Genomic DNA, 26,642 nt, shown 5'->3' with positions numbered 1-26,642 from the left:
TCAACCGGTCGTAAATGCATCCGACTGTACGGTACTACAGCAAACAATCAACGAGGTCGACAGCTGGAGTAAAACAAACCGCTTGTACCTAAATGAATCTAAGTGCAAAGTAATAAGTTTTAGCCGGTCTCTAGATCCTATCCTCCAGACATATACTCTTACAAACATTCCCCTTGACCGAGTAACAGAAATAAAAGATCTAGGGTTAACACTCGACACTAAGCTAAACATGCACTCTCACATTATAAATATCTGCAAAAGTGCCTACAAAATTTTAGGGTTCATTATAAGAACGACTTCAGAGTTTCGTGACCCAAAAATTGCAATAATTCTATATAATGCCTATGTCCGTAGCAAGCTTGAGTACAGTTCCATCGCATGGGACCCTCGGGAAGCAAAGTATAACATCATGGTCGAGCGCGTCCAACGTAAATTTACTAGACATCTTTACAAAAGGTATTATGGATACTACCCGTACTTATTTCCGTCATCCTTTGTACTGGGAATGGTAGGGTTTGAGTCTCTCGAGCTAAGGCGTAAGCAAACGCTTGCCTTACACTACTGTCTACTTCTAAGAAATCAAATTGACAACCCATCTGTTCTGGAGCGTATGCGTATTTTTACCCCAGACAACTACATAGCTGCAGTAGGGCGTAGCGCACGTAGAGCCAGAAACCTTTTCGCATATCCAAATGTCCGCACCTATCACGGTTCAAACGCACCCACGTACCGAGCAATAGAATTACTAAATAACTTCTTAGCTTCAATCCAAAACGCAGACATATTCGCAGACAAGTGGCCGTCCTTACAAAGTAGTGTCAGGATTTTTTTAAACTCTACCTATGTAACTTTGTAGTATGTATGTTTAATTTAAGTTCCTAGAGATACTCGTAGTTCGAAAAATGTATACATGTTTATGATACTGACTATGTATTAACAGTATAAGTGTCTTGGCGTAGGTCGCTGTAAACTTATACTTGTGTTTGTTTGAATAAAGAATAAAGTGTGAGTGCCGGCGCATATTTAAAGGAATGGGGTTTGTCGGAATCTACGATAACAAATTTTGAAGGTAAGTATTTTGATCGATATTATATACCTATGGTGTTAATAATTTAGTGATTGGAGAGAGAAGTGAAAGGATAAAATGAATAGGATCCTATCTCATGCCTAGATATTAACCTAGAAATAGCGGTAAGGTACCTATTTAGCTATTTTACTTTTGACTTCAGTAAAATTTACCAGATTGGTTTGGTTGGCCTTTTAAATATAAAAACCCCAACAAGTGAGTCATTTATTTCAAACTAGAGATGCAACGGATAGTTGTTTGGCCTGATACCGGATATTCGGACTATCGGCCGAATATCCTGTATCTGGGCGCCGAATATTCGGCCGGCGGACCATTAAATTTTGACTAATGATTTTGTCGTTGTGCAGGTTTTGACCTGTTTCGTAGTGAACGTTCGTGAAGGTTCGAAATTCGAAACTAGTTTTATCATGTTATTTTATTACGGAGTAACTTAATTTATATTACACGTGCGCTCGCGTATTTTGCTATGAACAAATAATACGTTAGATGTGTTACGCAAATGTTACATGTGAATATTTAAATTATTAAATTAGAAATTACGTGTAATCAACGACTTCGATTATGACCGTGACTGTTTTTTAGATTCAATTTGTTTACCCCAAAATATGGCAGTTACTATCCGGTGTCTCTATTTCAAACATTATACAGGTAAATTACATACAACCTGACCAAGTTAAGTTGGCACCTCACGTTGAATAAAGTTACACTGAGCGAAGTGCCAACTTAAGTCGAATATTTGCCGGTGTGTAACTAAACCTTAAATAATGTGCTAAAAGACTAATGTAATGAATATCTCTTGTTTTTTAGTAAATCAGATTTCGTTGGAATTGCTTGACCACATACAAGAAACAGAACTCAAGGAGCTTGTTCCGAGTTTAAAAGAACGTATATTATTCAAGCGGGGATTGAACAAACTCCAAAACATCATTCATGTAAGTATTCATGTAATTTTTTTCTCTATGGCGGTCAGCAAAATATTATCGGCGCGTGTCGATAACTTAGTATAGGTTTGAGCACGCGCTGATTTAGTTAAGATAAGGTCTGTACCGCCGTAGATTAGGATGTATAAAAACAGTTGATTATGTTGTAATAAATCAGTTTAAGTTAACCCGACAACGGTACCTTTTACTCACCCAACTATGTTCCTCTAAAGTGGTGACCCCGACTGAAGAACAGGATGGCCACGCTATTGTTGGACGATTGAACACGGCAAGTGAAGTATGGCTGCAAATTTCAATACTTACTGGTGAGAATAACAAGTTTATCTCTCTACGTGTGACTTCGTAACACTGCTGCTTTGTCATTATGTCTCCACTGAATCAGATCAAATCTCCGGGCAGCGCTAATGCCGACGTGTCGGAAATTGCAGCAACGTCAGTGATGTCCCGCATTCCAGAGTTTTGGAGGGACCTTCCACGGTTGTGGTTCACTCAATTTGAAGCAATCGTGGCACCACAGAAACAGGGAGATGAATATAAGTACAACATGGTTATTGCCAAGCTGACCAAGGAGGAAGTTCAGCAGATCAGCGACGTTATTACCAAACCCCCTGCGGAGGACAAGTATAAAACTATCAAAAATAGATTAATCGGATGCTACGAAGAGTCTGACCAGAGCCGGTTTCAAAGGTTATTGTCGGAAGTAGAACTAGGGGATCAGAAGCCTTCTCAGCTGTGGCGTAAAATGCGAAATCTGGCCAGTGACAAGATTAATGACGACACAGTGAGACTTATGTGGCTACGCCACCTTCCCACGTCAGTTACGACGGTTTTGGCAGCGACAGACCAGCTTTCCGATGACAAAACTTGCGAGCTGGCAGATAAAATTTACGAAAACACGAAGAGGGCGGAAGTGTCCGTAGTAAATAGTCAGACATGTAAAAGCGATGACGTCGTGGTTTGCTTAGCCAGCGTAACAACACAGCTGGCAAAAATGCAATTAGACATAAGTGAGTTACGACATGCGCGTGGGAATTATCGACGTAGCATGGAGCGGAATGCATTTCGTCAGCGCTATTCGTCAAGATCAGGGTCACGGGGCCGTAACAATTGGTTATGTACATATCATTACAAGTTTGGAGAAAGAGCGGGACAGTGCCAGCAGCCATGTGCATGGGAAAACGGACGCTACAAACTAGCTCGCGCGCAGAGAACGGCGGACCTTTGTGCGATATATCCTAGCTCCCGCCTCACAATTACAGACAAAAGCAGTGGAATTAAATTTTTTGTAGATACAGGTGCAGCGGTTTCCTGTATCGGGAGACTCTACGGGAGAGCTAAGAGGGACACCAAGTATATGCTATACGCAGCCAATAATACTAAAATTAATACGTATGGCGAGAAGGATTTGACGCTCAACATCGGGCTTCGGCGACCTTATACATGGACGTTCGTGGTTGCTGACGTCAAGCAAGCAATTTTGGGGGCTGATTTTTTAGAATATCACAAGATTTTGGTAGATATTCATGGTCGCAGATTAATTGACAAAGTTACAGAGCTTACAACGCCTGCAACCATTGTTAGAGTGAAGCGGTCGTCAATACTTTCAATACGAACAATTGATGAGAAAATAGATTCACGAGTTAAGGAGATCTTAGAGAAGTACGTTGATATAACTCGACTATCGTCTATGAAGAAGCCACCAAAGCATAACGTTAAGCATCACATTTTGACGGAGGGCCCACCGATTTCATCACGGGCGAGGCCATTGCCACCAGACAAGTATCATGTAGCTAAGCAGGAATTTCAGAAAATGATGGATTTGGGCATATGTCAGCCATCCGATAGCCCTTGGGCGAGTCCGCTTCACATGGTAAAAAAGAAGAATGGCGAGTGGAGGCCGTGCGGAGACTATCGTATGTTAAACAAGGTTACTGTTCCAGACAAGTACCCTCTTCCGAGGCTAGTAGATTTCACATATATTATGGAAAATAAGAAGGTTTTCAGCAAGATTGATATTCGCAAAGCCTATCATTGTATTCCTGTTGCGGACGTGGAAAAAACTGCAATAATTACACCCTTCGGATTATTTTCGTTCCCGTTAATGCCTTTTGGGTTACGGAATTCGGGTCAGACGTTCCAGAGGTTTATGGATTCCATATTCAGGGATTTAGATTTCATATTCGTGTATGTGGATGACTGTCTAATAGCCTCGCGAAACGAGAGCGAGCACTACGAGCATTTAGATATCGTGTTTTCGCGACTTAATGAGAACGGCATTACGATCAACGCGGAGAAATGCGAGTTTGTTAAGGCGGAAATGGATTTCCTAGGTTATCATATAACGAGCCAAGGGATTCGTCCTACCAAGGAGAAGTACGAGGCGATCGCAGATTTTCCTAAGCCTAAGACTGTCAAGGATTTACGGAGATTTTTGGGCATGGTGAATTTTTATCGTAGTAATTTGCCCAACGCAGCACGATATCAAACTAGTCTAAATGAGTACTTGCAGGACACAAAAAAGAATGACAATACGGCAATCGTTTGGACTCCTGAGGCTGAGCAGGCTTTCGCGCAGTGTAAAAAGAACGTTATGGATGCAATAACGGTGGCCCATCCATTGCAGAACGCACAGTTGGCACTTTTCACGGATGCGAGTTCGTCGTGCGTGGGTGCGGCGCTTCACCAGAGGGTAAACAATGCATGGCAGCCGTTAGGGTTTTTTTCAAAGGGTTTAAGTGAGGCCCAGAGGAAGTATTCAACTTTTGACCTAGAGTTATTGGGAATCTACATGGCGGTGCGGCATTTTCAACGGTTGATCGAGGGAAGAGAATTTACAATTTTTACGGATCACAAACCCTTAACGTATGCTTTTACCAAAAAGCCTTCAGTTAACGATACTCCACGACGTGTTCGCCAGTTGGATTACATATCTCAGTACAGCACGGACATTCAGTTTATTCACGGTCAAGATAACGTAGTAGCTGACAGTTTGTCACGTGCGGTCGACGAAATATGCATGCCGTCGCCGATCGATTATGCTGATTTAGCAAGAAGCCAAGAAGGTGACGCTGAGTTAGTAAAATTGTATAAGAGCAAAAAGTTGAGAATGGAAAAAGTTAACATGTCGGGAATGTCGGTTGCGATAATATGCGACACTTCAACAGGGGTCAATCGTCCCTATATTCCAGAGAAATACAGGAAGATGCTTTTCCAGGCGGTTCACGATATTAGCCACCCTGGGAAACGTACGACCAGGAAGTTAATATCTCAACGGTATATTTGGTACAATATGAACAGGGACGTAAACCTATGGTGTCAGGCTTGCATTAGGTGTCAAAGGTCAAAAGTCTGGAAACATACGGTGGCGCCGTTGGGGGAATTCGCTCCGTCGGCGCGTTTTGAGCACATGCACTGTGACATTGTGGGGCCATTGCCGCTTTCCCAGGGAAAAAGATATTTGGTGACAATGATAGATCGCTGCACTTCGTGGCCAGAGGCTGTTCCAGTCACAGATATTACGGCAGAGACCGTGGCTCGCGTGATTTACGAGGGGTGGATAGTGAGATTTGGTTGCCCTCTGCGCATAACAACGGATCAAGGCCGCCAGTTCGAGTCCAGAACATTTGAGTGTTTAACACAGCTCCTAGGGGTGCAAAGGATCAGGACAACTGCGTACCATCCCCAGGCGAATTCTAAGGTCGAGCGTCTGCACAGGACCATCAAGGCATCCTTAATGGCTAGGGGCTCTCGGGATTGGGTCCGGGAGTTGCCTTCGGTGCTGATGGGAACAAGGAGTGCTGTTCGGGACGACACGGGGTTTAGAGCAACGGAGATGTTGTACGGTGCGCCAGTTAAGCTTCCTGGAGATTTTTTCACGGGCGGGGAGAGTTCAGAGACCTACGACGAGCTTGTAAGAAGGATTCGGAGCAATATTTCAATGTATGCAGCGGTACCTACGCGCCGGTGTACTAGCCAGAAGATCTTTGTTCATCCTGAACTGGGGCGCTGTTCGCACGTGTTTGTGAGGTGCGATATTCTCCGCCCGAGCTTGACTCCGCCGTACGAAGGGCCGTACCTAGTAGTGTCGAGAACAGATAAGGTTTTCTGCATTCAAAAAGGCGGAAAAGAATCGTACGTGTCTATTGATCGTCTTAAGCCCGCATTCTTGCTAGCCGGTCCAGATGCTGATCATGCTGATAGCGCAGACGCGCGGCATATGTGCACGTATGTCACGAAATCGGGGCGTGCGGTGCGGTTTCAGAATTAGGTAGAGCAACTATATAACGACCGTGACGCTCAGAAGCCACCATTCCGCCGGCAAGCTCCTTCAAGCGAAGTTCTTCCTCCGACGGGAACCGAAACCGTGAGGTCCGAGCATTGACAGCAGTTCTGCTAAGTTTAGCATCACTCGCCGCCACCGCCAGCGCTCGCCCCTGCCGCCAGCAGCGTTCACTCTCACCGCGACAGCCGCTCCATCCGCTAATTTATTTTTATTTTTTTTAAAAGGGGGGAGTACTATGGCGGTCAGCAAAATATTATCGGCGCGTGTCGATAACTTAGTATAGGTTTGAGCACGCGCTGATTTAGTTAAGATAAGGTCTGTACCGCCGTAGATTAGGATGTATAAAAACAGTTGATTATGTTGTAATAAATCAGTTTAAGTTAACCCGACAACGGTACCTTTTACTCACCCAACTATGTTCCTCTAAATCTCTATAAAAGTATATTGGGTAGGGAGTTTTTGATCAGTTTATAATATTTTTCTAATAAAATAATTTATTTATTAAGTACATAAATTATTTCTTACAAATAATTAGATAATTACACGAAGTAATTTAGTCAAACCCGTTCGTTATCGTTTCCGGTGCAAAAGTGCCCATAATGCTCACGGCATTACCCCGCTGGATGGCTATGGACAGCCTCTGCACCAGAAACGATTCGGAACGGGGGTCCTCTCCCTTTTGCCTAAGTCGACGGCCTATGTCACGCACAAATTGTTTCGCGTCAGCACCCCAGCAGCCCGCCGTTTCCACCGCAAAAGGGACGAAAATATACCCCGAGCCCAATGGAGCATACTTTTGGCGCTTCACCACCGCCTGAGACTCGGCCGCCGCCCCGGCCGCGCGTGCTGTGCGACTTATGTGCGAGGCGGCGAAGGTACTGACGCACGTGGCGTCCCAGACCAAGCACCGTCCTCTCTCCCACGGCACTAAAGTTAGGCCATCAGGCCGCTTGCCTGCTGCCCTGAGCGCCCTCTGGACTCTGGGGAGTTTTTTCAAATTTTTAAATTATTTTTTATTTCTCGTTTTTAGGGTTGCGTACCCAAAGGAAAAAAACGGCCAAGTGCGAATCGGACTCGCCCACCGAGGGTTCCGTACTTTTTAGGGTTTGTTGTTATAGCGGCAACAGAAATACATCATCTGTGAAAATTTCAACTGTCTAGCTATCACGGTTCATGAGATACAGCCTGGTGACAGACAGACAGACAGCGGAGTCTTAGTAATAGGGTTCCATGCCCAAAGGGGAAACCTACTATTCTAATGAATAGCTTCACAGATGATGTATTTCTGCTGTATACTAAAAAGTACGGAACCCTCGGTGGGCGGAGACCGACCGGTATTTTTGTTAAAAATTTGCTTGTAGTGAGTGTTAGATTTTAGATTTATTTATTTCAGGATAAAAATTACACTACAAATTTTATAGTCCTTTATAATTATATAATTGCTTGTTACAGGCGACAGACTCTGATGAAACTCTATTAATTGATAGCGATTTTTCTGCGCCCAGTCCCGCGGAAAGCACAAGCAGTGATGAGTTGCCGACTACGGCGACTATTACGAAAGACAAATCTTCTGTAAGTTCTTTTGCCTTTATTTTATGTCTTGGTACTTCTCTGTCCACCCAAGATAATCTGATGTGAATAGATTTACGTAGGCATCAATTGCCATAGTATCCTCTGTCCTTGGAATCGTGACTAGCAAAAAGTTAACCCGACGGTGGCATCTCGGGCTATTTAACATCCGTCCTGAAGAAAATATTATTCTAGGGTAACATGCCCTATTATCAGCCACCTAAGCGTTTTTCTGCTTTACCCTACATGCAAATATTCTGTTTACATTTTAATGTACTTTTTTTTTGTTTAGAATGATGACTTAGAGATTATTTTAAAAAGCAATAGTGCTGGAGAAATGTGTCTAGCTTCTTTAAAAAAAAATGGTAAATTAGACACTGCGGCACGGAACTACTTGGTAAAATCAGTAGTGGAATACCATATGAAGAAATATGGCGTAATGAAAAAAGAACAATTTCAAGAGATTTCCGCCCAAATTGTTTCGTTAGTCCTAACAGAAGTAAAGGTATCGAAATACAAACTTATTTTTTAAATTGTAATGAAACGAAATACCTATGTAGTTACAGTAGGGGCATTTCACGTGAAGCCGACATATTAAAAACCGGCCAAGTGCGAGTCGGACTCGCGCACGAAGGGTTCCGTACCATTACGAAAAATAAAACACGTTTGTATAGGAGCCCCATTTAAATATTTATATTATTCTGTTTTTAGTATTTGTTGTTATAGCGGCAACAGATATACATCATCTGTGAAAATTTAAACTGTCTAACTGTCACGGTTCATGAGATACATGCTGGCGGTCTAGCATAAGTTGCGTTCTCGCGCGCGAGTCCGTACTTGCAGTCGCGCGCGAGAACGCAACTCATGCTAGCAGGTCTGGTGACATGCAGACGGACGGACGGACAGCCGAGTCTTAGTACTAGTCCTGTTTTACCCTTTGGGTACGGAACCCTAAAAACTATCATTTCCATGTTGTTAAGTTGATATTCATGACAAATACACTCAATGTTTATTTTGATTTCCTTGACTTTCATGCTTAGTTCCTTATATTTTTTTACAAAAGTTTTGATTTCCATAGGAGACATACTACATTGGAAGCCAAAAGTTTGGCAGAAATAAATATATCCCGGCGAGGGGAAAACTGACAGATAAATACAATAATCACAAACGTTTACTCCGAAGGAGTGGGGTAATAATAAACCGCCCGCACACGAGCACCGACGACGTTTCGGCACTTCCGGCTGACGCAGAAGTTGAAAATCAAAGTGGTATAAATTTGAACATATATTATACAAGATCCCCGAAAAACCCTTTGTTTTTCCGAGTGCTAGTTAGTCAAATAATTTTTAATAATTACCTTATTGCTAATTAGCAACCGAATGAGCAAAGGGTTCTGATGGATTTTAGCACATTAATAGCACATAAATAAAGGCTGTAGCTAGACTAAACTTGATCTATATTGTTCACCAGTATCTAGAGAAGAATATGAAGAATTAAAACTTTGGCTGAAATACAACAAGGAGCCAGTGCCCGAAGTAATCGAGAAATGGAAGAAAACATCTCAATTGCGCCTTAAGGAGCTACAATGCGAAAAATTTGCAAACGTACATGACATAGTGAACGATTGGCCCTCATATAAATTGAGTTTCGGATATAAGTTGGTAAGTTGTGTCCCTTTTTACAAGCTTTTTATTAGCTTTAGCTCGTATATTTGTTTGTTTGTTTCAAATCTTGTGAGCAATATTTGAACCACTTCCCGCGGGGTACCTAATTACGCAACGTTTTCGAGCGTGCGTAAGGTAGATCTTAACGCATTTTCCTTACTAAAATATATATTTATAATCATGTTTTTTTTTTTTTGAGATTGAACTGGATTTCGAATTCAAGTTTAAAGGATCAGAGCTCCGACTATTCCAAAAATGGCCCATATTTTTAGAGAAAGCGCTTAATCCTTTAAAAACAATTAAAGCTGCTTCTGTCTACATTAAATTGATTGAAGAAAATCCAAGTGAAGGTTGGTTGGTTATCATTATACTCGTATCAATCAAAATTTTCAGGAATTTCACACAAAAACCGAACTCGACGTTTCGGTTTTTGTGTGAAATTCGTGAGTTTTGGTAATAAAACCATTTATATTTTTTCAGTATATTTAAAAGGGATGAAACGGTTTTTTGTGTATTTTTATAATAGCAAAGAGAGTTTCGGAGGTTTAGCAAAAAAATCTCTGATAAACAGTTATCTGGCTAAACTTCTTTAGTTTTTGCTATTGTAAAAACACACATGGAGAGGGCTATGCTGGGTTTTTCTCTGCGTGATCGCATCACCCGGGCTAGCACATGATTGGCGCGAGAGTATCTCGCCGCGACATAGACTACCCGTCCCTCTTTAATTCATACAGTTGGTAAAAGACGGGTAGAATATCTCGCGGCGAGATACTGTCGCGCCAATCATGTGCTCGGCCTACAGAAATGAGGCCATCCGCAGTAGAACCAAAGTAACCGATGTAGCCCTCCGAATCGTTAAATGTGGCAGTGGGTGGCGCACATTGCACGTAGAACTGATGGCCGTTGGGGCGGAAAGGCCCTGAGGCCTATGTCGAGCAGTGGACGTCTTTCGGCTGATATGATGGTGATGAAAACACGAGAAATTCAGATTTTTATCCTTTATAAACTGAGCTATGGATTTTTTCCTATTTTTCTTTGCGTTTGTAATTGTTATTAGCAATTTATTACTGTTTAAACTGTTTTCTGGCGGAACACAGTTAAATAGCTAGTGGCCATAACGGGGCAACTCTAAACTTGGTTGGGCTATTTTATTCTTAATATTTGCAGCAACATAATATAAGTATTACGAAGTCAAATCGTAATTCAGTTTGAATTTTTGGCCTTTGGCACAATAATCGGATCAGTTTGAATTGGATAGATATATGACCATGTTTAAAGGGCTTATCTAGGAAAAATAAGTTTTTGGCAAAAATTTCATTTTTGGTACAAGCTCTTATTGCTGACTGTACTTTTCTTCCCAAACACAATTAGGTTGCGTTGTTTTATCACAGAGTTCCTATTACCACCTCCTGTCTCCATCATCAGATCAACTCGATGGTACCATAATATTACATTGTCACCTGACTTACGTAGGTATGTAAACTTTCAGCATCATCGGAAACCGGGAACTGGGTCAAATGTAACTTGCAAAATTTGACCCTTACAAACATAGTTACATATTACATATGTACATACTTACTTACATAGGTACATTGCAAGTTAATAAAAAGCTTGTAAAAAATGCTTTTTGGCCATATGTAAATCCGGGCAAAGTATTGTAATTTTTTAAGTAGATATTTAAGGTGTTTTATTTTTATTTTCCAGATGTAAGAGACTTCTGCTATTGCGCTGCAATTGGTTTTAAAATAGTTCCAACCGTAAGAATACAGTGCCAAGATACAGCTGGCAAAAAAAAAACATAAAGCCAAGCATTCAAGAAGCTACGAACAGTTTCATTCTTCATGCAAAGGTAGGTACAATTTCACTTTTACCACTATTGTGAGACCTGCCATACTAACGGCGATAAAGATTTCCACCCCCTAAGCGTTAACCGATTTTGACAAATTTTTGATATACCGTCAGTCGGACCAAAATCTAAGTTTGTACGTTATTCAGTTTATTAAATATTTATTTATTCAATAAATAGATAAGGCTGAAATGTTTGTATGTTAACACTAAAACAGGAATATAATTAAAAAAGCGGAACGTACAAACCTAGCTTTTGTATTGACTGAAAATGTGTGAGATATTGGAGGGTGGAAACCATTATCGCTTGTATGAAAGTTTTAGTTTTCGCCGTTGCTTCGCGATCCTCTTGAATTTGAATCCTTTTATTACTGCTCTGATGTATATAAGGTCAGATGGGGTAAGATAAACACACTAAATTTTTTCGTGGCATAAGAGAAACAGTGGCCCAACTTCAGGTTCCATCCACGTAAGAGACATCTCTATCGCGCAGTAAGGGCTACCGCGTTTAATTTCGCGGCTAGGGGCGCTAGTGTAGATGGAGATCTTTCAAAATGTCAAATGCATAGAAGTTTTGGGGGTTTCAAGCTATTTTATCGAGAATTTTCACTCCTTATTCATAATTGTGGTAAATCTTTGTCCATCTTTGAATAATCATGGTAAACAATAGATATAAACTGAAATAAATGTCATATACGAAGGAAAAAAAAATTACCAAAGCCTCCAGTGTCCAGAGCTGGACACTGTAGGCTTTGGTAATTTTTTTCCTTCGTATATGACATTTATTTCAGTTCATAGTTTAAATAGTACTTGAAAACACAAATTAGAATATTTTCATAGAAAATAATTTAATTTGTTCTTAGAACAATAGATATAGGTCAATAAATGTTAGTAGTTTACAAAAAGCAGGGACCGGCCCGCTATCCCTTATCCGGGTTTTATAAGGGTATTGCATAAGGCTTAACTCACCATACCCTTTGCCAGACGAAACCCTTTCATTTTGCTTTTAAAACCCCTTATATAAAGCTAACACATTTGAATAATCGGTAGCCCAAATACCCTTACCAACACCTTGCATATTGCTTATAAGGGTTAGCCTTATAAAGGGCTTCCCTTTTAGCATATAAGCGTGCTAATTCAAGTCAGTCTACCTTGTTCATAAAGCACACATTACTTCGAATCCGAGCGATCGTCGGCGGCGACGGCGGCGTTCTTTGACTAGGCACGTATTTTCTTTCCTTTTCATACACTAGCGTAGATATATACTAATCCTGTTTCTTTCACGCAAAGGGAAACCCTTATTAAGGGCTAGCCTTATTTTTGGTTAGCTTTTCGGTAAGGGTTAGTCAAAGGTAGGGGTATGAATGGGCTTGCAGTTCAAAAGGGAGTCTTTCAATGTGTCAGCTGGGTTATATCGCTAATTGAAAGGGTTTTATCGCGGAAAGGGTTGTCCGGTCCCTGACAAAAAGTGCCAACTAAAATATATGCAAAATTAAACAGGATGAAAAAATGGCACATTTAGACGTTAATAGTATATTGTGTCACAAGGGAGCAAAATGACATATTTACGGCGAGGGCGTACATTGAATCCTGAACGAAGCAAAAGATTCTATAATTGAATCCTGAGCGTAGCGAGGGATTCTAAAATAGAATCTTGAGCGTAGTGAGGGATTCAAGCGATATCGCCCAAGGTGGAAATAATTTTGCTACCATGTGACACATACTGTTTTTCACATCACTTATGAGGAAATTATTATATTCCAAAATATGATTTACCTAAAAAAAATAGTATGCAAAAAAGAAAAAAAATCGTGTCCTAGAACAGAAAAGTGCCACTTTGTTCCCTCCTAGCTGGGAAGGAAAGTGCCACTTTGATCCCTCCTAGCGGGGAAGAATAAGTCTTTTTTCGAATAGGTGATGTGAAAAATACCTTTGTGTATATTTTATCTTATCTTAAACGTCAAATGGCGGCAAATGAAAACTTTTTTCACGCATGACACGCATCCATATTTTAGGGTTCCGTACTCAAAGGGTAAAAACGGGACCCTATTACTAAGACTTCGCTGTCTGTCTGTCTGCCCGTCTGTCTGTCACCAGGCTGTATCTCATGAAACGTGATAGCTAGACAGTTGAAATTTTTACAGATGATGTATTTCTGTTGCCGCTATAACAACAAATACTAAAAACAGAATAAAATAAATAATTAAGGCTGGCTCCCATACAACAAACGACTTTTTGCCATTTTATGCGTAATGGTACGGAACCCTTCGTACGCGAGTCCGACTCGCACTTGGCCGGTTTTTTTAATTCAGAGACAAACTAGAGTTGGGGGCCGACTGCCATATCGTTCGATATATAAATGGTATCGGTTATCGATAACGTAAAGTTAAAATTATGATGCACCCACAGATAGAGGTCTGATAATATAGGCCGTTACTTTATCGGTTCTGAATATATTATAGAGAGGTTATGATATGGATGTAGATAAATAAATATAGGTAATTGCAATACCAAAGCAATAACAAATGCTCGGTGTCAACACTGACTAGGAATTATAAAAACATACGGTTAAAAGTTAACAATTCATTCCAATTTCCAGAACCAAAGCGAAGTCCTTACCCAGCTGGACTACCGGCGAAAAGCCCAAAGTGCTAAGGGTCTACGGTGCCAACCCATCATTGTTGCTGTCGGACCAACCATCGATGCCCTAAAGGACTTTTATGTTGCGTATGATAACATCATTTATAAAATAGACTCGTTCTTGAAAGCGCTGGATGTATGCTTCAAAACTTTTCACTGCCTGGACGCAGAATATCCCACAGAAGCCGTTCACATTTGGCTATTTCTACAAAAATATTTTTATAACATCGACACAAAATCAGACAAAAAGCTTTCAGGAGTCTCATCTTTTATCTCCGACTTGGAATAAGTGATTTGTCTGCTAAATTTAAGCAAAATGTTTGTTTGTTTCAAATGTCTCGCTTCAGTTGAAGATTACAACGATTTTTGTAAACATTTAAAAGATCATCATAACTTAAGTGCAAACGCAACATATCGCTGTAAACAGTATCAATGTGATCGCGAATATCAAAATGTACGTTCTTTTAGACGCCACTTAATTTCCCAACATTTGAATACACAAACAATTTTTGATACTGATTGCACTACAAATGATTGCACTTTAAGTGAAAATATACCTGATACGTGTAGTTTGTTAGATCCTTGTGAATCCTTTGAATATCATCCTCTAAACAATGTTTGTCGTGAGAACGCTTTGGATACTGCCCATAGTATGTTAGAGAAATCTGCCGCTACGTTAGCGCTTTCATTATTCAGTGACAGTGGGGTTAACCGGAAAACTGCTCTTAAAATATTAGAAAATATTCAACTTCATATTACCCAAGTTCTTGGTGATATTTTTAAACATGTAATGCCTATTTATAATGAGTTCAGTCAAAGTGAAATAGATAATATACATAAACTGATTTCAAATCCTTTTGGTAATTTACGCACTGAATATAAAATTATAAAATACTTTACAGATATCAATTGCTACATTGCTCCTGAAAAATACATTATTAATGAAAATGTTGCTGACAATACAGTCAACACTTCAGTAATGCTTGCGCCTAAATCCTGTACTGGCGCAAAACTACCGCTTCGCTCATTATTCAAGAAAATTTTTGAATTACCCTATACAAATACTTTACCTAACGAAGTTAATTTTCCAAATTTTGCTCACAGTTTAATTTGGCAAAAAAAAATTGCAAGTAAAGAAGGCAAACTCTGTTGTCCTTTTTTTATATATTTCGATGATTTCGAATGTAATAATCCCTTAGGTAGCCACGCCGGTGTACATTCAATATCAGCTGTATATTATCAATTTCCTACTATGCCACAGGAATATCTTTCACAGCTGGATAATGTGTTTGTTGCAATGTTGTACAACTCTTCTTTTAAGATATACGGTAATCACTCGGCATTCTACGAACTCATTAAAGAATTAACATATTTAGAGGAAGAAGGTATAGATATAAATACTGAAAATGGTAAAGTGAAAATCTATTTTATACTTGGAATGATATTAGGGGACAATCTAGGACTAAACACAATTCTCGGATTTTCTAAATCTTTTAGCAGCAATTACTACTGTAGAATATGTAAAAGTCACAAATCTATAATGACAAAACAAACCAAAGCAGATAATGCACTGTTAAGAGATCAGGATAATTATGCTAATGACATTGACCAAAATAATGTTACAGAAACGGGAATAAGTGAATATTGTTGTTTTAATGATATTCCTAGCTTTCACGTAGTAGATAACTGTTGTGTTGATATTATGCACGATATTTTCGAAGGAGTGTGTCATTACGACTTAGCTCATATTATTTTGTATTATACTGAAATACACTATTTTGACCTGGTCACTTTAAATAATCGCTTAAAATTATTTGACTATTCAGTTACAGAGCTTAACAATAAGTCTGTTTGCATCAAGCAAGAACATTTAATTCGCAGTAAGTTTAAAATGTCAGCTTCGGAAATGTTGACGTTTGTACATTTGTTCCCTCTACTAGTTGGAGATTTAGTTCCTAGTGACGATCCTGTATGGCAATTTTTAACAATCTTACTAAAAATAATTCAGATTATATCATGTAGCGTTGTAGATGCTCCGACTGTAAAATTGTTAGAATCTTTAATTACTGAACATCATGAAAATTACATTAACCTTTTTAATGATACATTAAAACCGAAACACCATTTGATGTTACATTACCCGCATATTATTGAGCAGGTGGGCCCCTTAAAGCAATTATGGTGCATGAGATTTGAAGCTAAACACAAAACATTGAAAAACACGGCTCACATCATAACTTCTAGAAAAAACATTTCTTTAACGTTGCTAATGAAAGAACAGTTAGCGTTTGCAAACAGACTTTTTGTAAAGAAGGGATTAGAGTCTCGAGTGGAATTAGGAAAAGTTATTGTACGGGAGTCGCGTGTGGATATTTCTCACATTAACGATACTTCTAATCAAGATGTTGATTTAACTTGTGATTTTCAATGGATACGTTTTAAGGGCACAAAGTATAACCCAGGAATGATAATAGTTACTACTAATGAAGATGATTTTTTTTTTTCAAATTAGAAAGAATTTTTCGTTCTAAATACTCTATGAGTTTATATTTTCTATGTAAATCATTAAAATGCTCTGGTTATAATGATCATTTTCAAGCTTATTCAATTGAAGGAGAAAACGATTCCATGGAGCTGCTGAAACCAGAAAATTTAATTATTTCTCCCACTAATGTTCATGTTATTGCCACAGGTGAATCTTATTGTCGATTTAGTTACTATTAAAATTAAATGAAACAAATAATAGTAAAGCCATTCCATAGATAGTCTTAATAAACTAAATAACGTACAAACTTAGATTTTGGTCCGACTGACGGTATATCAAAAATTTGTCAAAATCAGTTAATGCTTAGGGGGTGGAAATCTTTATCGCCATTAGTATGGAAAGTCTCACAATAGTGTTAAAAGTGAAATTGTACCTACCTTTGCATGAAGAATGAAACTGTTCATAGCTTCTTGAATGCTTGGCTTTATGGTTTTTTTTGCCAGCTGTATCTTGGCACTGTATTCTTACGGTTGACACTATTTTAAAACCAATTGCCGCGCAATAGCAGAATAGTAAAAGGTGGAAAAAAACATAAGAAATAAGTTATTTTAAAATAAGTGACCTAGTATTTAATTGTTTTTATTTTTGGTAAAATAAATTTCAATACCAAAGATCAGTTTATTTTTCTTTAAACCACCGTTTTAATTAAGCCCTTATATTAATTAAATAAGGTTACTGGTAATTCAACGTATTCTAGAAACTGCTGATTTTCCGATAGCCTACATGACCTCTTTAACTGCAAATTATAAGCTTTACTATATACCTCCCTAAAAAGGAATATGTTGAGTTACCAATAAGCCTATATATTTTTGAAGTGTTTGTTAAACGATCTTAAAACCTTTTATTTTTTCAGATCCTGTATTACCTGTAAGGTTTTTTCTTCTACTATATTTTTAGGGTGTGGTCTCGAAAGTAGTACGTAATCTAAACTGCAATATGATTTTTTTTACTCTCATACCATGTCAGCAATATTGCAGATTAGCTACTAAGTTCCTATTTTTCAATGATACCACACCCTATTAATATTCTGGTAATTTATGTTTTGTAATATATACCTAAAAAGTCGTGTACATTTTACTAGTGTTAGTTTGATAAATCAATCAAACTAACACCAGTAAAGTTTACACTACTTATTTGGTATGTTTTACTAAACTAAGACCGGTACAATCAGCAAAACAAGCACTGATAAAATATGTAGATATTACCAGTTTAAGTTTGGTAATAACTACAGCACAAATCTGTTAGATATTACCATACAAATTTTAGGAAAAAATACGAAACACACCTGATAGATAATACTATTTATATTTGGTAAAATCTACGATACACTTCTAGTAGACAATACAATATTAACTCTGATAAAAAGCACGATACACATCTGATAGATTTTACTAAACTAACCTTGGTGAGAACTGCATTACACATCTGGTAGATATATCAAACAAGCTTGTAATTATTACCAAACTAACGCTGATAAAATACACTGAACGTGATTGGTAAATACTGCTAAATTTTGTTTGTTAGTTTACCAAATAAAATTGATTATACTTACGAGTGAAGTTTAGTTTTCTCTATCAAACTGATTTGATACATTCTACCATATAATAAGTGCTATCTACCAAATTTTTGTTGTATATTTTACCAAATACCTTTGCATTTTCTATTATACTACCTTCGGTAATTTGTACCAAAAAAGGTAACAGTAGAACATGCTAAATGTATTTGGTAAAAAAGACAAGTTTGTTGGGTAAAATATACAATATCTGTTTAGTAGATTGCAGCAAACTACATTGTATTTTTTAATAAAGTACTTTGATAAAAATGTTACTAAAGTACTTTGGTGAGAAATTTTACTAAAGTATTTTGGTAAAAAAAATACTAAAGTACTTTGGTGAGAAATTTTACTAAATTATACTTTGGTAAAAAATTATACTAAAGTACTTTGGTGAGAAATTTTACTACATTACTTTGGTAAAAAATTATACTTAAGTACTTTGGTAAGAAATGTTACTAAATTACTTTGGTAAAAACTGTACAAAATATAAGTGTAATCTACCAAATAAATTTGGTACAACGCCAACTTAAAGTGTTTGGTAAAATCAACAAAAATTTGTGATAGGACCGAAATCAACCGCAAACTTTGGTTACATTTACGCAGAATCTGGTAAATCCAACCTAACATTTTTTTCAGTGTATATCCCAAGGAAGAGTTACGAAAGAAGGATACGGCGAGACCGACGTAATAGCAGACGGTTGCTGGAGTAAACGAAGTTACAAAAAAAATTATTCCGCTCTTTCTGGCGCAGCTGCGATACTGGGGATATTCTTTATTTGGGAATCAAAAATAAATATTGTCAAGTTTGCGCAGCGGCAGAAAAAACAGAGACCAGGCCAAAGGAACATGTCTGTTTCAAAAATTATAGTGGACCTTCAACAGCAATGGAGAACTGCATTCTGGTTGAAGGGTTTAAGAAGTCTATAGAACAGCACGGTTTGGTCTATAAAAGACTTATATCGGACGGAAAGTAGGATGCCGCAACCACATTATGAGGAACTTTTGTAATAAATTGGTAGGGCTTACGACAGAGACAAGATATTTATTGACACACCTAAAATGTCTAACACGAAAAGCAATAATGGCTCTTCGTTGCACAATAATAAAAGCTATTAAAAAACACAAAGATAATTCTGACGTGGAGCTTTTGTTTGTCGACATACTGCGTTCCCACCTGCACGCGTTCGGAGAACACAGTCGGTGCAAAAAATATTTTTGCACCCAAGTTGGGACTGTAAACAAAGAAAAGGTATCAACTGACTCTTTCATGAGTGAGTTAAAACTTATTTTATTTTACGCGATTAAGTCCCGTCGTTGTAAATAATAATGGTTAAAAATCGTGAAAGTTTAAATCAGTGTTTTTCATGAGTTGCCGCTCACTCAAGAAGTCTAATCCATAATGTGGATAGCAATCGAGTTGAAAATTTTCACAGCGTAGTAGCGAAACTAGTCGGAGGTAAACGCATAAATTTTTCGAAGAAAAATTCATATCAAATCAGATTGCATGCTGCCGCCGTTGCGTTTAATACGAAAATATCAATTTCATTACTGTACAAATCAATGAATGGAGGAGTAAGCCCTACAGGAAAATAGACTCCTGAGCGTAGTGAGGGATTCAAGTGTTAACGCCCAAGGTGAAAATAGTTTTGCTCCTATGTGACACATACTGCTTTTCACACCAACTTAACAGAAAAGTGCCACTTTGTTCCCTCCTCGCAGGGAAGAAAAAGCCCGTATACAAATAGGTGGAAATAGAATAGTACATTACATCAGAGGCCGGGAAAACAAGGATTTCCGGCCAAGTATGTTGTGGTGTCACCTCTATACATATCTAATCTATGATCGTATATTTAAGGTGCAATCTATGAAATAGAGCCCAGTATTATTCCAGCATTTGCTTGTTTCATTACTCATCCTTCCGAACCTTACATGGCGACCCTGCCATTTTTGGTGCCCTAGAGCACAACTAAATACCTCTCAAGTAATTTCAAAATTCACTTTATTTATGTTACAATAAATTAAGACTTTGGTTAAAAACTTTCAAAGACAATGTTATAATTAGTGCAGTGATAACTAGTTATAGTTTACAGTGTTACATTCTTCCACGAATTCGCCGCTAGACGTCCATACGACACCGATAAGCGCCGGCGCCGGCCCACGCGTGCCATTCCTTATGAAGACAAGAGAATAGGACATTGCGAAAATAATCAAATAAGTACCCAGTACAATTTACTTTTCCATCATGGGTTCCGGGCAAACCAAGCAGGAGGAGATTGTGATCGCCCAGACGTCCTCGGGGGGTGTCAACCAGGCCACAGTTGAGGAGGTGCGGACCCACTTGAGCACTATAAATATAGTGCTCACCATAATCGCAATTATTATATCCATCGGCCTAGTTAGACTAAAAGTACGGTGCTTATAAACAGTGCCACGGCCAGTGGATTCATCAGGGCATTAACCAAAATGCCCTAAGACTGTCCACATACCGGCGACAGCTACAAGCGGCGCCCTCGGCACCCAAGGACATAGGCGGAATGTGAGGTCAATTATTCTATAAATTAAAGTGTTTATCCGCTAATTAGTAAAGTGCATAAAATCTATATAATCCAGTGCGCGTTATACCTACGTAATATGTCTACAAGTGCGCGACGTAAAAGTGCATAATTAAGTGCGTTATATTTAATCCTAAATAATCGCGGGTGCGTATCGTTATTGTAATTTCCGTTCGGGGACAATAATATACTTATGACGGCTTGGACTACGCCTACTATGCGAAATCTTATAGTGGACTTTAAAATTAAACATAAGTATAGCTTTAATGTAAGTAATTAAATCAGTGATCTGTGCTACCTACTTGTGACCATCGAGCCAAAGTAAATGGTAAGTTATGATTGATGTCTTAAAAAGTGTGTATTTAGAATTGAAAGAAATTAGACGCTACCTAATTAAAGTTGGTCCAAGTAAACGTAAAGGAAATTTAATTGCAAAGAAACTTAGCGAAGCAAATGTTTTATTTAGTCAATACACTAGTGTTTCAGAACATTTATCAGTAGAGATTCAAAAAGGTAATATTTTGGAGGAAGACGCAAACTTAATTAAAACATTGTCACTAAATTTTATAGATTTATACAAGGAAATTTCTGATTTATGTACTGTGCAACAAGAAACAATGTCTGAAAATAACATGGATACTTTTAATTTAAAAACGGCTTTATCCTTATTGCCGCAAATGACTGACGATGAGGACAGTATTAAGTGCTTAATTGATAACCTTGAATATTACGCGTCCTTGCTAAAAAGTATTGATTGTAAAAGGAATTTGATGCTATTTATACTGAAAAGTAGGTTGTCTCAAGCAGCTAAATTAAAATTAAAATCATCTTACGACACGGTGGATGAATTAGTAACTGATATGAAACAGGTCCTTCTTCCACAAAAATCGGCAACTGCTATCCAAAACCGATTGCAGCAGATTAAACAAAACGACATGTCAATTCAAGATTATGGGAAAGAAATTTCGGAATTATTTGTAGAACTTACGATTTCGCAAGCAGAAGGCAAATCAGAAAGCTTCAAAGTTTTAAAGCCACTGAACGAGAAAATGGCTGTAAAAAAGTTTGCGGACGGCTTACGAAATCGTAGGCTAAGTACTATAATTGCAGCCAGGAATTTTGCTACGCTTAAAGATGCCATCCAATCCGCCAAGGACGAGGAGACGTCATCTGCTACACCAGCTGAGGAGTCAATGCGTACGTATAAACCATACAACTACTCTCATAGGAGCCGACAAGGACATCGTAATGGGCCAAGAGGTCAATATAGCCCAAGAATATATACCAATAGGAACTCGCGTGGCAATACCATTGCTTACTTAACCAGGCAACAAAATCGCGGAGGCTTCAGCGGATTCCAGCATTCGCCAACCAGAGGAAATGGTAATATTCTAGACCGTATCGAGGAAGGTATAATAATAATTTTAGCGCTCGAGGAAACAAGTGGATACGTAGAGGACAAATGCGTGTAATGTCAGAAGAAGTAAATAATCCTCAACATCAAAGTAGCCAAGAAAATGAAAATACATTTTTTCGTGACTAACATGGAACACATATTCGCTGCAAACAATAGTTCGTATGTTAAATTGTTAGTAGGTAGCAAGCCTTATACGTGGCTGTTAGATACAGGCGCCTCCATATCGGCTATAAAATATAAACATGCTGTTGAACTTGATCTCCCGATCCATAACGATGACATGCTTATAAATGGTATGGGAGGCAAAGTCCAAGCAATAGGATATATGAATTTACAATTAATCGCAAAGGTCATGTATTGCATCATAAAGTATTTGTTTTTGAAACATTGCCATGTGCGACAAATGGTATCATTGGTCAAGACTTCAATAAGAAATATAAAGCAACATTGGATTACGATGACAATATTATGACATTAAAAATATCTCCTGACTACAAAATCAGTTTACCAATATACGACGACGAGACTAAGCTACTGAAAATTGCGCCAAAATGTGAATCAATTCATTATATTAGGACTAACATCACGGAAGAGTGTGTAGTTTGCTCACAAGAGTTAAGTCATGGAATTTATTTAGCTAGTTCAATAGGCAAACCAACAAACGGTATGATACCAGTTAAAATATTGAATACTATAAATAAAACTTTAACTTTGACAAATTTACAACTAACCATCCATCAACTTAAAGATTATAATGTATGTTCGTTTGAGAAAATAAATAAAAGCGCAGATAGAGTAAAAGAATTATTTAAATTACTACAATTAAAACAATTAAATTCGGAAGAACAGGCGTCAATAGAAAAACTATGTGCTAAATATTGCGATATATTTCATTTACCCGGCGATAAACTTACAACTACGGACATTTATGAGCATTCCATAACTTTGAAACCAAACGTTGCTCCAATATTTAGTAAACCATATCGTCTACCATATGCTCATAAAGATGAAATAAATTCTCAAATTAATAATTTGTTACAACAAGGTATAATAGAACCATGTAGAAGTGAGTGGTCGAGCCCAATACTGCTAGTACCTAAAAAGACAGACGAAAATGGACAGAAAAAGTGGAGATTAGTCATTGACTACCGTAAATTAAATAATTGCATTGAGGACGACAAGTTCCCACTCCCAAATATTACGGAAATATTAGATGCTCTGTCAGGTAGTATTTATTTTACACACTTAGATTTACACCAAGGATTTTACAATGTCAATTTAAACAAAAATAGTCGTAACTATACAGCATTTTGTTCAGGACAGTACAGGATGGTTAGAATGCCAATGGGAATGAAAACCAGCCCAGGATCATTTTCACGCATGATGAATATGGCTATGGCAGGTTTAACTTATGAAAAATGTTTTATATATTTAGACGATTTGATTATTTTTGGAAGAGATCTTCATACACGCAATAAAAATTTACAAGACGTTTTTGAAAGGCTAAGAACAGTTAACCTAAAATTAAATCCCCAGAAATGCGAATTTTTGAGAAAAGAGATATTATATTTAGGTCACGTAGTTACCGGTGATGGTATTTTGCCAGATCCAGATAAAATAACTGTAGTTAAAAATTACCCCCGCCCCAATAACTTGGATGAGCTACGAAAATTTATTGCTTTCGTCAATTACTACAGGAAATTTATTCAAAGTTTTGCAGAAATAGCTTACCCATTAAATAATTTGTGCAAGAAAAATGTGCCATACCAATGGGACAGTGAATGTGAAAAATCATTCGAATTATTAAAAAACAAAATTACTTCACCACCAGTATTACAGTACCCGGACTTTTCTGAACAAAATCAGTTTATTGTCCAAACAGATGCATCCAATGTTTCGTTAGGAGCAATTTTATCAAATCAGGATGAGAGACCAGTTGCATACGCTAGTAGAAGTCTAAATAAAGCGGAAAAAAATTACCCAACCATACAGAAAGAGCTATTAGCAATAGTGTGGGCTGTTAAACATTTTAGGCCATATCTTTTTGGTAAGAAATTCAAAATTCGGACAGACCACAGGCCATTAATTTATTTATTCACAATGAGAGATCCGTCTAGTCGACTCATGAAATTTAGACTTCTACTAGAAGAGTATAACTTTCAGATAGAGTATGTTAAAGGTTCGTGTAATGTCGTGTAACAACTGATAACTTGAAAGAGATGAGTGAAAGTATTTTAGCAGTTACAACTCGAGCACAAAAGAGAAGAATGGAAGAAAAGGATAAGGAGAAAAGCTTAGACAGTAACCTTAACAGCGATTGGCCTGATCAACCAAAAGTTGTAGAGGTGCTTGACAAGCCCAAGGATTATACGGAATTGTTGTTTATAGAAAAAGAAAAACTAGATATAATAAAAAGAATGAAAGTAGTAAAAGAAAGTGAAACTCTATGTTATGTAAGAGACGACAAACGAATCTACATTAAATACAAATCTTCTCGATCATGGATTACGCGAGCCGAATTTGTGAGAGAACTTGTAGAATTGTGTAAAAATATAAAGATAAATAAAGTATACTTAATAAAAACGAAGCAAAATAATATATTTATAGAAAAATTGCTAAATGAATTACAGAATTATAAGGACAACGATAAACCACAATTATGTGTCTTAGTCGACGTAGATATTATAAACGAAAAGGATGACCAGAAAGTAATATTGAACGATTTCCATCTTCTACCCACAAGTGGCCACGCGGGTGTGAGAAGGATGATAAACAACATCAAAAAATATTATTTCTGGCCAGGCCTTGAAAAAGACGTTGTAAGTTGCGTTAAAAGATGTGATAAGTGTCAAAAACAAAAGCATTCAATTCATACGAAAGAACCAATGGTAATTACGTCTACTGCGCATACAGCGTTCCAGAAACTATATTTAGATATTGTTGGTCCCTTAGAGACAGATAGTAATAATTTTAATTATATATTAACGCTCCAATGCGAGCTTACAAAATATGTCGAAGCCTATCCACTAGTTTCCAAGAGTGCTACAGAAGTAGCAAGATCATTTGTAGATAATTTTATACTACGTTACGGGATACCAAAGGAAATAGCAACTGACAGAGGTACGGAGTTCATGTCCTCAACAATGACCGAGGTATGTCGCTTATTACATATATCAAAACTTAATTCCACAGCTTACCACCATCAGAGTATCGGTGCATTAGAAAATTCTCATAAACACCTTGGTTCATATCTACGTATTCAAACAGATAATCATCCAGAGTTCTGGAGCAAATGGGTACCCTATTGGTGCTTTTCATACAACACGTCAGTTCATAGAGAAACAAAATATACACCTTATGAACTCGTATTTGGTAAAAAATGCTGCCTTCCAAGTAATTTTTCAGGTAATAACGTAGATCCAATTTATAATTATGACGATTATCCAGCAGAGTTAAAGTTTCGGTTACAGCTATCGCAAAAAGAGGCAAGAGACAACTTACTTCACAGTAAGATACATCGGAAACAAAAATATGATGCTAATGTTAAAACTGTAATGTATCAGCCAAATGATTTCATTTTAGTACGTAATGAAGTAGGTAATAAGTTTAAGCCAATATACTTAGGCCCTTACAAGGTCATAAGAGATGTAACCCCAAATGTAGAAATAATGAAGGACTAAAATATATTATCCTAATGCATAGATAAATAAAAATATAAAGCGCCCAATTGTAGTAAAAGCGCTGTTGTAATCATAACAAGAAATAAAAAAAAGTAAACCTTTTTTTTTCTCTTTTTCATTTAGAGGGAAGGTGTGGTGTCACCTCTATACATATCTAATCTATGATGTAACCATCGTATATTTAAGGTGCAATCTATGAAATAGAGCCCAGTATTATTCCAGCATTTGCTTGTTTCATTACTCATCCTTCCGAACCTTACAATGTATAGACGGATAGAGATACGATACGAGGCCTGGAATCTGTTTTCACGCCGAGGCATGTATAGTGCTTTTCTCAAACATGCAATGAAATACCCCCATACCCCCCGACCCCACGACCTCCCGACCCCCGACCCTCCGAACCCCAACCTCCAACTCACGACCCCGACCTCATCATCATACTCATGTTCATAAGGAACTTCATCCTGCCGCTATCTTTGACGCTGTATGAATGACGTTGAATAGAATAGAAGAGATTTATTCAGAAAACGCTTAAATTTAGGTATTACATAGACAACAGAACAATTTATTATTAATAAGCGTCACTGAAAGGGTCTCCACTCAGCCTAATGTCAAGATACCAATTACGGATCTCGACGCTGGTCTTCCGTGGAAACCCTTCCGAGAGAGCGCAACTACACGCTAAAGTACATAATATTTTATATTTTATTTTATATCAGTGCAAAGCTTCAAGTAAATTTAATAAGGCATAATTATTATTATTCAATTAAAAACTATAATAACAGATTACGGTACCTAAACAGTCATTAATCGAAAGGTGAAATAAATTATATATTAAATTATATGGGAGACGTTCGTTATAGCA

General features: G+C 37.8%; 2 protein-coding genes and 1 long non-coding RNA gene across 3 annotated transcripts; all 3 read left to right on the top strand.

Annotated features, from left to right (window-relative positions):
- The first annotated feature begins 957 nt into the window (after positions 1 to 957).
- Positions 958 to 7,918, top strand: LOC134747331 (uncharacterized). The gene is made up of 3 exons (XR_010128314.1): positions 958 to 1,069; positions 1,895 to 2,019; positions 7,763 to 7,918. It is a non-coding gene; the product is annotated as an uncharacterized LOC134747331 (long non-coding RNA).
- A 1,048-nt stretch (positions 7,919 to 8,966) lies between these two features.
- Positions 8,967 to 17,186, top strand: LOC134747345 (uncharacterized). Its single transcript, XM_063681979.1, has 5 exons — positions 8,967 to 9,147; positions 9,350 to 9,540; positions 9,743 to 9,893; positions 11,248 to 11,392; positions 13,988 to 17,186. The coding sequence occupies exon 5, from the start codon at positions 14,345 to 14,347 to the stop codon at positions 16,538 to 16,540; it is 2,196 nt and encodes a 731-aa protein (XP_063538049.1). The 5' UTR covers positions 8,967 to 9,147; positions 9,350 to 9,540; positions 9,743 to 9,893; positions 11,248 to 11,392; positions 13,988 to 14,344; the 3' UTR covers positions 16,541 to 17,186.
- Positions 17,187 to 20,866: 3,680 nt separating this feature from the next.
- On the top strand, positions 20,867 to 22,156 carry LOC134747496 (uncharacterized). The gene has a single exon (XM_063682114.1). It carries the CDS (start codon positions 21,016 to 21,018, stop codon positions 22,150 to 22,152), a length of 1,137 nt encoding a protein of 378 aa, XP_063538184.1. The 5' UTR covers positions 20,867 to 21,015; the 3' UTR covers positions 22,153 to 22,156.
- Positions 22,157 to 26,642: the final 4,486 nt, after the last annotated feature.

This window comes from Cydia strobilella, chromosome 14, assembly GCF_947568885.1.
Source record: "Cydia strobilella chromosome 14, ilCydStro3.1, whole genome shotgun sequence".
Classification (NCBI taxonomy): Eukaryota; Metazoa; Arthropoda; class Insecta; order Lepidoptera; family Tortricidae; genus Cydia; species Cydia strobilella.
Note: the sequence above shows the minus strand (reverse complement) of the source record. Positions and strands in the feature narration are given on the sequence as shown.

Coding starts and splice junctions, on each gene's coding strand:
- LOC134747345 (XM_063681979.1), top strand. CDS start 14,345: ATGTTTGTTTGTTTCAAATGTCTCGCTTCAGTTGAAGATTACAACGAT.
- LOC134747496 (XM_063682114.1), top strand. CDS start 21,016: ATGATTGATGTCTTAAAAAGTGTGTATTTAGAATTGAAAGAAATTAGA.